A 14546-nucleotide genomic window follows, 5' to 3' on the forward strand; every position below is an offset into this window, starting at 1 on the left:
GGATATCCTCAGCATAAGCCATAAGGGAATATTAATCCAGGAAGAAGTGGAAGTTCAGAATATTCTGTATAATTCCCTAGCAGCCTACTAATATTAATGCTTTTACAGCACACAGCTTCTTACTCTGGCTCTGCACATAAAATCCCACAGGATAGTACTTCCATTGAAGTAAGAGTGATTCGTCATACATATGAGCTCTTGAGTAAGTAATTGCGTGGAAATGGCAGTAATTCAGCAGAGACTTTTCCTACAACCAGTTGGAGCATAAACAAGACTTTTTATATTTCCACATTAAAAGTATATAAAAAGACAAAGGGACATATACAAGAGACATTACCGGCAATTTAATACTGGACTTAATAAGGGTAAAAGGACTCTAGATAAGTCATTAACGGAGGAGTTATTGTAATTCATTATATGTAATTGTTTTGCAAATGTATGATGTCCATGCATGTTATTTGCCTTTTCATCCTATAAAAAAGGAACTTGTTACAAAGTTTATTGTGAAGCACTTACCTGATATAGAAGTGTAGGAGAGATCCATCGCCGCAGTCTTCTGTGAAAGAAGCAGAAGAACAAGGTGTTAAATTAAGATTTACTGTTGTACCGTATCGGATATTGCTTGTTGTAGTTTGGGCACACTACACACTCCGCCTATAGGTTTTCCCAGGCAAACCTTAATTAGCCTGGGTGGGGGCACAATATCACAACTGATAGTTATTAATCCCAGTATCCTGACCTTTGGGGGAAACACTGAGGGTTACATTTTGGAGGCACTGCTGAGATTCGAGGGCTACCCAGTAAGCAGTAAAAGAAAAGTAAAATGGAATGTTTTGATGGGGAGGAACTGTACCTATGGTGTCAGAGTAAAGGGGTAGACCCAAAAAGGTGCTTTGCAGTGGGAGGAAATTTCTCAGAATTCACAGACGAGTATGTAATTAAGCAAGTTAGAACATTATGTGGGATCATACAACCTCAAATAGTGGATAAATGGAGAGGAGAATTAGGGCTGGTATGCGCCATGCTTATAGAAACGGAAAGGGAGTTAGACCCTAACCTGGTCCCTGTAATGATGATCGCAGATTATAATACAGGGAGGAGGTGGAGCATAATATGGCCAAGAATAAGAGAATCAGAGGATACCGGTCTGCCGACACAAAAAGTCAGCTCTACTAAAGAAAGTAATGAGGGAGAGAGTAGAGGAGACCCAGATAATAGTGAGGAAAAATGTGGGAGTCAGTTTGAGAACATCATGGAACGGGTAGTCACTCATTTAGAGAGATGGCATTACGAGGGAAGCTATAGGAGATTAAGAATTTTTTCTGGTATACAACCAGTACCGGCTGGGGAAGAACAATATGATACATGGAAAGAGGCGGCAGTGCAGCAGACCGAAGAGTGGAAATACCCTGATCATATAAAAAAACAAAGGGTAGTTGAAAGCTTGAGGGGACCTGCCATGGGGGTCATCCAGGATACTAGGCGGAGCAATCCCGATGCCACATTAGATCTTTATTTTGAAGCATTAGATTGCATACGGGACACTAGAGGATGTAGGAGATTTAATTTCCAGGCTCCATCATACATTCCAGGAGCCGAGGGAGAAGTTGAGCACATACTTGTTTAGATTGGACAAACTTTTATATAAAATAGCGGAGAAGGATGGGATAAAAAAAGAATATATTGATGAGAGTAGAATGAGGCAGTTACTGAGGGGTGCGTTAACATCAGACCCTGTAGCTCAAAAGATTAGGTGTTCAGAAATACGGAAACCCCCTCCGACATTTAATGAATTTATGAAAGATGTTAAACTGGAGGAAACTATGATAGAATTGTGAAAAAACACTGTAAAAAGGGTAAAAGTGGTAGTACCCGCTGTAGAACCCATGTCCTTTGAGGAAAGAATAATTAAAACGATGGAAGAGCAGAACACGAAAATAGATAGGTTTATAGCTTCACAAAGTACCAATCAAACACGGCGAGGGGTGAATACTCCTATCCCTTCAAGTAGAGGAATGGGCCAAGGAGTCCGGCCTATCAATAGGGGGTGATACAGGTGCGGAAGGAGGGGACACTTGTCATATGAGTGCCCCCAGAATATTGTGCATGATGACAATTCTCATGAAAATCCAGAACAAAACAGAGATCTCAGGGAGCCGGGAAACAGACGGGGGAGGTCTGTGACCCCCTCACAGGCCCCCTAGAGATTAGTACATGCGCTATGGGGAACACTTGGTGGAATGGCGCTCTACCAGAAGTTTTATTAGGACCCACCCCAAATGTGTCTGCAAAGGTTAATGGAAGCCCATGTAATGTATTATTAGACAGTGGCTCCCAGGTGTCTATAATATTTGAATCATGGTATTGTGAACATTTGTTTGAAATCCCCATTAAGCCCTTAACCGGGCTAGTAATTTGGGGGTTAAGTACAGAAAAATACCCTTATCTAGGGTATGTTCAAATAATATTGGAAGTGACCAGTGCTGATGGCAAAGAAGTTCAGATACCTTTTATCACCCTAATATGCCCAGAAATCCCAGGAGGGAGAAGAGAACTTCCTATTATAATTGGGACTAACACCAACATATATAACAAGCTTGCTGAATGGTGTCAAGAAAATGAGACTACACCATCAGGTAATACATGAAATGTGCAGACAGGGATGGGAGGGGTAGGATGTGATGGACAGAGTGGGTTTGCTGAGTGTTTCCACAATAGCGATATTTCCCTCCAAGACATGGAATATTTAATATGTGAGTTAGAAAGACAAAAATCATTGTTCTCTTTAGGGGAATGGGACTTGGGAGTAGCCAAAGGGGCAGAACATCAAATCAAATTGACAGATGAAACACCATTCCGAGAACGTTCCCGTCGAATTCCACCTGCAGATTTTGATGACGTTAGATTACATTTAAAGTGGTTGCTAGAGAATCAAATAATAATAGAGTCACACAGCCCCTATGCCTCTCCGATAGTGATAGCACGAAAAAAAATGGTGACGTACGCATGTGCGTCGATTACAGGATGTTGAATCAGAGGACAGTGCCAGACCAATATGTGGTGCCCAGAATTGATGAAGCCTTAGATTGCTTACAAGGGAGTACCTGGTTCTCTGTGTTGGACCTTCGAAGTGGGTTCTACCAAATAACCATGTGCCCAAAAGATCGGGAGAAAACCGCGTTTATATGCCCCCTGGGATTTTTTTAATTCTTGATGATGCCCCAGGGTATCAAGGGAGCTCCAGCCACTTTTCAAAGAAAAATGGATCGGATCATGGGAGACATGAACTATAGGGAAGCCATTGTTTATTTAGATGACATAATAATTTTTGGACATACACTTAAAGAACCTAACCAAAGGTTATTGAAAGTCCTTGACCGACTGGAAGAAGGAGGGTTAAAACTGTCATTAGATAAGTGCCGACTGTGTCAAGAGTCTGTGAAATACTTGGGCCATATCGTCAGTAGGCATGGAATAGCCACAGATCCTTCAAAAGTTGAAGCTGTGAATAATTCGCCCATACCCACAAAACTAAAAGAACTACGTTCTTTTTGGGGATTTTGCGGGTACTACTGCCGATTTGTACCTAACTATTCTAAAATAGCCAAACCTCTGACAGATCTGACTAAAGGGTACCCACCCACAGGTAATTCTCAAAAGAGATCTCTGCGAGAGCCCAAATTATATCACCAGCCTAACGAGCCTTTGGGAGCAGATGGAGTCAAGAATGCGAAGACTCATTTGTGAAACTTAAAACATATCTAACAAAGGCACCTGTATTGGCATATGCTGACCCCCTGCTACCTTATACTTTGCATACGGACGCTTCCCAAGATGGGATTGGGGGGTATTATACCAGACCCAACAGGATCAATTAAGGCCAGTGTCATTTGTAAGTCGGGGATTGTCACCCAGTGAGAAAAGGTACCCCACTCATAAACTCAAATTTTTAGCACTAAAATGGTGTGTTGTGGACAAATTCCATGATTATCTCTATGGTGCTTCCTTTGTGGTACACACAGATAATAATCCGTTAACTTACATTCAAACCACTGCCTGACTGGATGCTACAGGGCATAGGTGGTTATCAGCATTGGCTCTCTATGACTTTAAACTAAAATACCGGCCTGGTGTTAATAACACCGATGCTGACTCTTTGTCCAGAATCCCAAATCAAGTGGCTGAGGAGTTAAAAGAAGAATGGATAGAAGTGCCAGCTGGAGATGTTAAGGGAATGTGTCACAACATGAGAATAGACATTGAAAAGTGCCAAGAAATGGTTAGCAGTCTGGGGGCATCTGATAAAGTCTGCCTCTGTCATATTGCTGGTTAAGTGTAGACGAGTTAGAAGGGGTACCCAAGGTGGATCATAGAAAATTACAAAGGGAGCAATTGAAAGATCCTGAGATAGGACCTTTGTATGAAGAACTGAACCAACATGTTGCTATTTCTAAAAATTCTTCCAATACATCCCGGGAAGCAAAATTGTTACGAAAGCAAAGGAGCAGATTATTAATAAAGAATGGCCTTTTATACAGAATTGATCCCAAGATGGAAAAAAGCAAGAAGTCTCAAATAGTGCTACCCTATAAGTATAGGGAGACAGTGATGCATGCCCTGCACGATGACCATGGCCATCTAGGAATAAAAAAAACATATGGATTAGTGGCGGATAGGCTCCATTGGCCTAATATGCGAGCGGAAGTTGAAAATAACTGTAAAACATGAGGGAATTGTGTCCTACGGAAAACTTTACCTAATCGAGCAGCACCATTGGGGCATATACAAAGTGCTGGCCCTATGGATTTAGTATGTGTTGATTATATGATGTTAGAAGTAGATGCTGGGAAAAAGTGCAATGTACTGGTGATAACAGACCACTTCACTCGATACGCACAAGCCTACGTGACACCTAACCAAAAGGCTCATACCGTGGCCAACACTTTATGGGACAAATATTTTGTACATTATGGCCTTCCGAATAGGTTACACTCGGATCAAGGAAGAGATTTTGAGAGTAAGTTAATTAAGGAGCTCTGCAACATTTGTGGCATAAAAAAATCTAGAACCACTCCTTATCACCCCCAGGGTGACCCTCAACCAGAGCGGTTCAACCGTACATTACTAAATATGTTGGGAACATTAAACCCGTTGGATAAGAGTAAGTGGAAGAAATACATAAATAAACTGGTACATGCCTATAATTGCACGAAAAATTAATCCACAGGGTTATCACCTTACTTTTTAATGTTTGGGAGGGAAGCTAAACTTCCTATTGATGTGTGTATGGGAATCAAACCAAATCCCAAATCACCCATTTCCCACACCAAATATGTAGAGAATCTTAGGAGTGAATTACAGACTGCTTTTGAATTAGCCAACAGAACAGCCAACAAGCTTGTACGAAAGAATAAGACCATATATGATCAAAGGGTCCAAAATCAGGAGCTAGCTCCTGGAGATAGGGTACTCATCAGGCAATTAGGGGTACCTAGGAAGTTTAAAATAGCCAACCGGTGGAAGGAGGAACCCTATGTAGTGGTGGAAAAGTTTTCAGATTTTCCAGTGTTTAAAATTATACCAGAAGATGGGTCTAACAAAGTATATACTTACCATAGGCAACATTTGCTTCCTATTGGAGATGAAATTCGACTGGATAGTTTTCAGGCTCCAGAGGTGGTGACATCTGAAAGAAAAACAAAAGAGAAGGTGATAAAACAAAAACTAAGCCACTTGGACTTAAGTGATAACGAAGAACAAGAAATTGAAAATGACAGACATAGATATTTTTATGTGGAAAACCCTCATCAAGTGGAATACTTGCCTGAGATTCTGCCAGAAAGAGTTGGGAGTGTGGGGAATAGTACAAATAATTGTAAAACTAATAGTGAACTTCATATGGAAAGAGATGAGGAAAGTTTACCAGAAAGCTGCTCGGGTTACGAAGATGGTAACATGAAAGAATTAGGGGATAGAATAAGGCCTAGAAGGCAAAGAAAGTCACCAGTTATTCTGACCTATGATCAACTAGGGGAGCCTAGAAGGGTGGATAGAATAATACATCCCAGTATAGTTTTTAATTGGCCCTACTTTGGGTACACAGAGACAGGAGGATAGATATTGCTAATAGTAGTCACTAGAATGATATTAGGTGATGGTAATCTACTCACTGGAATTACATAGATTACCAGGGGGAGATATTGTAGCCCTATTGACACTAGGGTAAACTTGAATAAATACATATTAGGGTTGGTGTGCCTTAAGTGCATTGAGAGTGCTGTCTGGCACCTTGGTGCATTTTAGTATATTAATACATATATATATATATATATATATATATATATATATATATATAGGGGTAGGACATGTATATATTAATTTATTTGCATGATAAGACTTCCATATGTTACTTCCATATGTTACTGTAAAAATTTACTGTGAAGAATGTGAGGGGATGGGTAGAACCACAGCAGAAGCAGTGGTGATGATTTTTTATACATATACATTGGGCTGCTTGGGCACAGGGAGTGCGAGCATTGGAAGTTTCCAGATGCAGCGCGAACGGAGAGACAGGGAGCTCGCGCTGTGAGCGGGAAGAGAGAGGTCGCGCGGTGCTAGTTAGAGAGTATTTAAGTGCAGCGTTAGCGCCAGGGACCAGTCTGCTGTTCCCCCCTCCAGAGACTGCATCGCCACTGACCTGCAATGGGCATAAGTGCTCTGGTCGGCGCTTAGCGGAACCAGTGAGGGGTTCCTGTGGTGGAGCCAGGAGGCCGCCGGCATTGTCCGCCGTGGGTGCGCTGGTGAGATCCGGCTCTGGGAGAAGGGGGAGGGTCAGGAGGACCTCCCAATGTCATTAGCCGCATAAGTAGAGGCGGCGGAAGTGGCCAAGTGAGTGCACCATAGGCCGGTTACAAGAGATCAGGCAGCAGCCAATAGGAGCTGGAGGCGGGGCTCTTGAATATTGAGAGGACGGCAGCACAGAGTTACAGCTGAGTCTGGGGACTGCAGGAGACGCGCTGACAATATTAGCAGCGCTACAGGGACAGTGAGTACTCCTTATGACCTACACTGTCTCATTACATCAAGGGAGAGAAGTGACCTAGCCCTTCAGTATCATTGCCCCAGGCTATACATTTATATTGTCCCACAGTTATAGGAGTATAATTAAAGAACATTGGCTGAGGAACGCTAAAATCTTAGGATCATATAATCCTTATTCAGTTCTAATGGAGGATTAATATGTTCAGGGAAGCAGACTATGTTGATAGTAAATAATAGTATGCACATTCTATATTATGAAGGAGCTAAATAACAACTAAGCAGATCGAATTTATTCCATCCCTAGCTGCAGTTAATAATAGAGACACTTGGATATCCTCAGCATAAGCCATAAGGGAATATTAATCCAGGAAGAAGTGAAAGTTCAGAATATTCTGTATAATTCCCTAGCAGCCTACTAATATTAATGCTTTTACTGCACACAGCTTCTTACTCTGGCTCTGCACATAAAATCCCACAGGATAGTACTTCCATTGAAGTAAGAGTGATTCGTCATACATATGTGCTCTTGAGTAAGTAATTGCGTGGAAATGGCAGTAATTCAGCAGAGACTTTTCCTACAACCAGTTGGAGCATAAACAAGACTATTTATATTTCCACATTAAAAGTATATAAAAAGACAAAGGGACATATACAAGAGACATTACCGGCAATTTAATACTGGACTTAATAAGGGTAAAAGGACTCTAGATAAGTCATTAACGGAGGAGTTATTGTAATTCATTATATGTAACTGTTTTGCAAATGTATGATGTCCATGCATGTTATTTGCCTTTTCATCCTATAAAAAAGGAACTTGTTACAAAGTTTATTGTGAAGCACTTACCTGATATAGAAGTGTAGGAGAGATCCATCGCCACAGTCTTCTGTGAAAGAAGCAGAAGAACAAGGTGGTAAATTAAGATTTACTGTTGTACCGTATCGGATATTGGGCCTGATTCAGAGCCGGACGCTATTTGCGGACGGTCCTTCAGGAAAAGGGAGTGGCTATTCAAATGAACCGTTCGCTCTTTGCGGTCTGTTGACGCCTCCATGTCTGAATGAGCGAACAAAACTTGCGGTCGTTTTTTGGATAACTACGCCCCCTGGCCGCTCGCATCCTACATCATGTCCACTATTTATTAGATTAATCGAGTACATCGACCAGCGTATGAACTGCTTGCTATTCTTGTGGTTGGTTTTTCCTACCACAATCTTGCGAGCAGTTCTGACTATAAAATAACCCAGTGACGTGGTCAATGATGCTGCAGTATTAATTATGCACAACCATAAAACGCCCGTTTTGACCTTTAAGCACGCCTGTGTTCGAATCTCCACTCCCCGTTTTCAAGCACCTTCCCCTGTTACCACCCACATACGCCTCCTCCTGTCACTCAAAATAGCAGGCATTCGCTATTTAGCGAACAAACGATTTTCGGCCGCACTGACTGGTTCGCGCATGCGTATTACGATCCGTACGCATGCGCAGTTGGGCAAACATCGCTCAGAACGAATGAGCGGCTGCTTACGAGCGGCTCTGAATCAGGCCCATTGCTTGTTGTAATTTGGGCACACTACACACTCCACCTATAGGTTTTCCCAGGCAAACCTTAATTAGCCTGGGTGGAGGCACAATATCACAACTGATAGTTATTAATCCCAGTATCCTGACCTTAGGGGGAGACACTGAGGGTTACATTAGATCAGCAGATAGAAGGGGAGTGACATTATGTAATGAGTAAGAGCAGCAGATAGAAGAGGAGTGACATTAAGTAAATATGCGTGTCCCTTTTGTAGTTATTATATATAGCAAGCACCACTATGGCGTAGTATACAACATTATTCACCTGATTCTGAGTTAGATGCAGTGGTGATGTTGGAAGCAGTGAAGCAATGTTTTTTGTCTGCGCATGCATCTGAGTTGCGCCACGCATCCATCATGATTTTGCCCGTACATAATCACAGTACAGATTCAGACCCATGCACAAAGAAGTGTATTAGAAATGTGTTGGCATTCCTGGATGGTTGCAGGGGGTTAGCTAATCAGATGCAGATGTAGCGTAGTATGGGCGTGTTATTGGAGTGACAGTGGTGTGTTGCTGTAAGTGCTTGTGTAAAGAGATGCTGAATTACACACATTGGAGGCCATACTCAGATGGATGATCTGCACCTATCATAAGGCTGGTGCAAGTTTCAATGGTGGTGTCTAAAGAAGCACAAAGCAGGATTGCAGTGTCTGTAGACCCTGACAGTAGGCATCTCAATCCTTGCACAATTGGATGCACGGATACAGGGCTGGCTCTAGATATTGTGGAGCTCAGGGCGAAAGTTCCCAGTTGCGCCCCCCTTTATTTTATAGATAGTGTTACTCTACTTCCAGAAAGGGGGCGTGTCTTTGCAGAACACCCCCAAATTCATGATACTTTGGGGCGTGCCCAGCACTTACGGAGGTGCTGGGCTTCCCCAAAGCTCTCCCTCACAGTGAATAATTGCCGTAGGCAGTAATGCGCCTTAAACATTATGCCACACACAGTAATGCCCTTTATAACACATAATGCCACATGCAGTAATGCCCTTTATAACACATGCCACATGCAGTAATGCCCTTTATAACACATTATGCCACATTCAGTAATGCCATGTATAACACATTATGCCACATGCAGTAATGCCCTTTATAACACATTATTCCACAAGCATTATGCCCTTTATAACACATTATGTCACACGCAGTAATGCCCTGTATAATAGGATTAAGCTCCGGCTTTTTGCTGCCGCTGCAGGGAGAGAGCCGGTTGCCCGCTGGTAACAAAATGTCAGTGGGCACCCGGCAAATGGAGCCTCTCTGCGGCAGCAGGAGGGTGGGTGGGTGCGGGCAGGAGTGTGGCGGTGACCACTAAAATAAATAAGAGCATAGGCTCAAAAGAAAAGTTTCTTGCAGTGACTCAGCGGCGCCCTCTAGGGGGCGGCGCTCCGGGCGACGGCCCTGTTAGCCTGCCCCTAGAACCATCCCTGCATGGATATACACCAGGGACGGTCTTTGTAGCGACATTAATATAAAGTTGCAACTGCAGCAAAAGACGCAAGGAATGCAGTGACTGCCTCTGACTCAGAATCAGGCTCTATGAGGAGGTAGTATCCCGCCCCCTCCACAGACCCCACCCCCTCCACAGACTATGCCCTCTAAAAAGACCCGCCCCCATTAGCTGCTTCCAGATATTTCTTAGGCTGGTTTTACATCCCAATCAGCCCCAGGATGCAATGCACAGATCCCATTAAGTGAAAATAAAATACATTTCATTATCCAGAGTGTATCATTTTGGGTTAATAGTAATAGAAATTTGTACATTCTGTTCTCAAAACCCTTGCTCAAACAGAATACAGAAAGGAGAATCATGCATGCACAAACACTCAGGCACTTCCGTTCCTTATGACATGTACAAGTTCCCTTTCTGGCTGTGTTGGAATTGGTTTCAGTCAGCAGTATAGCGTCATTTCTAGTGACTGTTCATACCACTTTTTATGCCATCTATAGTGGGAACTGGTGAGTCAGGTAGTGAGGACACAGGGACATTTATAGTTTGTCACCTATATTGTCAGATGTGCAGGAACATCACACAGCAACAGGTACATCATGGACAGGAACACAGCACAGATAGGATATAAAAGTACAGCAAACAAGTACACAACAAATAACAGCCTGGACTTCGATTCCTGCTAACTGCACTACACCTGGAGAGGCTTCACAGGGCTAAACACAGATAATCTTTTTCTAGTAGAGCAACTCACACTGGGCAGTCATGATCTTTAAAGACCATAAGCAAACCCTGTTATGCAATAAAGGGGCAGACTTTGTAAACTCTTCTTCACATGTGACAGATCTACACTCCATCACAGCATCCAGACACAGTTATCTTTTCTAGAAAAAGAAAAACCTAGTTAGTTGAATCAATGGTGCAGAATAATGAGAAGACCTCAAACACCTTTGCCATGGTGGAGCAATAAATATTAGCAAGTAGGAAATTGGCCATCCACCAACAAGTCACATAACAATGGCTTACGGTTAGGGGAAGTGAATATATGATTGCTTATTTGTCTAGGGAAGTTGGAATTAGCCAATGTTCTGTATATCATAAGAATGGTTAATAGGAAGTTGGAGTGAGCTAATGTTCTGTATATCACAAGAGTGGTTAATAAATTAATAAACCTTAAATCATTACTATAAAAACAATGTCTAGGTATATTAAGGCATCTTCAAACAAGTATTTAGCGAATAAAAACCTGTGCCAGGAGCTGAGATATTTACACGAGTTTCTGTGCACCAATAATTGCACTTTATTTTATAAATGGATGGATGGAGAATTATGCCCCACTCTGAAGATCGCTGTTTTATCACTGTAAACGTGTGTGGGGCTAAAGTCTCAGAGGTCTGGCACAGAGCTATTTGCATTTAAACTTTTAAAAGCTGTCAACACTGGAAGAAAAATAACATTATATAACAGATGGGGTGAGTTTCCTGCATCATGGGAGTCCTTGATAGGGAACACCAGCATTCAATTTTAACTAAAGCTATTTCTTTATTTACTAGGTGCATTTTGATGAAATGGGTATGTAATGCCGGTTGCAGGGATGCCTCCTGTCAGAATACCGACAGCAGCATCCCGATGGCTGGTATCCCGACAGGGGTCAGGTAAGTTTACTTACCCTCCCCCCTTCCCCCCCAACCCTCCCTTCTTGTAGCCTAACCCTAACCCTCCCCACTCCGCACCCTAACCCTAATCCTCCCAGTTAGTGCCTAAGCCTAACCCTCGCCTCTTCATGCCTAAGCCTTACGCTCCCCCTTAATGCCTATCTCTATCCCCCCCCAGTGGTGCCTAACTCTAACCCTTCCCCCCTAGAGGTGCCAAACCCTAACCTCCCCCCCAAAACCTAACCCTAACCCAGCTGCGCTCCATAAACCTAACCCTCCCCCCCCCCACGGCTAATACTAAGGGCACCTCTGACTTACCTTGTTCGGGCTGGCATCCTTCTGCGTTCTGGTGTTGGGATTAAGATAGGTGTCGGAATCCCTCATCGGGATTCAGCTGTTGGTGTTGAGACCTGCAGCATCACGGCTTCCAGTCTCATATCTACATCCCCATTTTGACTAAAGCAAAAAATCACACTGCAGGTAATTTACTGATTAGTTTGTTATACTGTACATTCCAATGCTGGGGAAAGTGTAGCTGTAAATATAGCACATGCAGGCTGCTAGCATAGTTGTAGTGCACCAATCACTACCAAGCATGACACAGTCTATGCAGAATATATGAGCTTCAAGGAAAAATGTAGAACATGCAGGCTACTAATATAGTTGTAGTCAGGGTCTGGCTGGCAACTTTCAGCCTGGGGGGCAAACCAGAGCAAGTGGCCCTGCTTTTCTACCGGCGAGTGCAATTTTAAAAACGGGCATGACAGTAATGTCCTGGGGATGTGTACCACAGTAAACTATTACATGCCTGATTTTTGAACCTTATTTCTGGTGTTGGGATTAAGATAGGTGTCGGAATCCCTCATCGGGATTCAGCTGTTGGTGTTGAGACCTGCAGCATCATGGCTGCCAGTCTCATATCTACATCCCCATTTTGACTAAAGCAAAAAATCACACTGCAGGTAATTTACTGATTAGTTTGTTATACTGTACATTCCAATGCTGGGGAAAGTGTAGCTGTAAATATAGCACATGCAGGCTGCTAGCATAGTTGTAGTGCACCAATCACTACCAAGCATGACACAGTCTATGCAGAATATATGAGCTTCAAGGAAAAATGTAGAACATGCAGGCTACTAATATAGTTGTAGTCAGGGTCTGGCTGGCAACTTTCAGCCTGGGGGGCAAACCAGAGCAAGTGGCCCTGCTTTTCTACCGGCGAGTGCAATTTTAAAAACGGGCATGACAGTAATGTCCTGGGGATGTGTACCACAGTAAACTATTACATGCCTGATTTTTGAACCTTATATTTACCTTTATTTACTTCAATGACATTGAATATATTACACTATAAGGTGCTTGTTTTTCACCTTCTGACAAAAAAAAAATAAAAAAAAAATATATATATACATTGCTTGAAGTGTGCGGGTATGAAATGGAATGTCATGCCGTCACTTCACTTCGGCACCCGTCTGGCACTGGGACTGTCCCAGTGCCGGTCAACAAGCGGCTGCTCTCTGCTGGTTTAAATTTATCTCCGACAACGAATCAATCATGGCTCATGGAGCAGCAGCCAATCAGGGGAGGCCGGGGCTGGGACTATCACTGTCTCAGCACCGGTCACCAAGCAGCTGCATGTTTAAATTTGGCTCCGGCCGCGAGCCAATCACGTTTAACGGACCGGCAGCCAATCAGGAACGGCCACGTGGCCGCCCAATTGGCTGACAGTCCGCGAGCTGTCATTTGCTCACAGCCGGCACTGAATTTAAAATGCCAGTACCACCAAGGAGAAAGATTGGGGAAGGGACCAGGGAAGGGAGCGCAGCGACCGCGTTCACCAGAGCAGAGCAGGGTGAGGTGGGCAGTGTGCGAAGTATGCTATGAGCTATGGTGAGTGGTGTGCTGTGACAGTGAGGGAATGTGTGCGGTGTTTAAGAGGACGTGGGGGTATGGAAATATCAGGGGGCTCAGGATTTGGGCCTGCCTAAGTAAAGCCCCCCTGATATTTCCATACCCCCAGTTCAAAATGTCTACTTCGACCACGCACAGATTTTATATATATATATATATATATATATATATATATTAGGGGTGAGCGGGTTCGGTTTTACCCGGATTTACTCGGATCTTTAAACGGCATTTTATTGGCTATCGCCTATCATGTGTTTTGGATAGCCAATATAATAAATCCGAATTTGCGGTAAAGTGGCTATAAGAACCGAGTAAATCCGAGTAAAACCGAACCCGCTCACCCCTAATATATATATATATATATATATATATATATATATATACATATATATATATATATATATATATATATATTTACACTCACTGAACACACACAGTCATACTTAGCACACACACACAGTCACACTTAGTCAGCACACAGTCACACTTGATCAGCACACACACACATACAGTCACACTTAGGACCTCATTCACAGCGCTCGCTCTGAATGAGGGCGGCCGCATTTTTTTTTTCGACGGCCTCCTGGCCGCTCGCTAAGCTGTGGGTTACCACCCACAGCTTTAGCGAGTGACCAGGAGATGGTCGAGAATGTCGCGTCCATCGGGGCTTGCGACGAGACCCTTGAGGTAGGGTCTCATCTGCCGCAAGCCCCAGAGAGCTTACGGCTCTAACAGAGCCAGAAACTCTCCACTGACATCACGAGTGGGAACGCCTCCATTTGGCCAGCCACCCCCCCGGCCCGCCTACCAAACGGGGTGAGCTGTCGATCACCATCGACAGCTGCCCCGTCTGTAGCGAGCCCCGGAGCGAGAGAATTTCTCTCTCGCTCCGGGGCTTGCGCACTTG

At 43.5% G+C, this 14546-nt stretch overlaps 1 protein-coding gene across 1 annotated transcript; it reads left to right on the plus strand.

Annotated features, from left to right (window-relative positions):
• The first annotated feature begins 823 nt into the window (after window positions 1-823).
• LOC148506769 (paraneoplastic antigen Ma1 homolog) lies at window positions 824-1627 on the plus strand. Its single transcript, XM_088446285.1, has one exon. It carries the CDS (start codon window positions 824-826, stop codon window positions 1625-1627), a length of 804 nt encoding a protein of 267 aa, XP_088302411.1.
• The last annotated feature ends 12919 nt before the right edge of the window (window positions 1628-14546 follow it).

This window comes from Taudactylus pleione, unplaced genomic scaffold (genome assembly GCF_031769625.1).
Source record: "Taudactylus pleione unplaced genomic scaffold, aTauple2 ptg000396l, whole genome shotgun sequence".
Lineage (NCBI taxonomy): Eukaryota > Metazoa > Chordata > Amphibia > Anura > Myobatrachidae > Taudactylus > Taudactylus pleione.

Excerpts from the sequence above, each read along its gene's own strand:
- LOC148506769 (XM_088446285.1), top strand. The coding sequence starts at position 824 with ATGGAATGTTTTGATGGGGAGGAACTGTACCTATGGTGTCAGAGTAAA.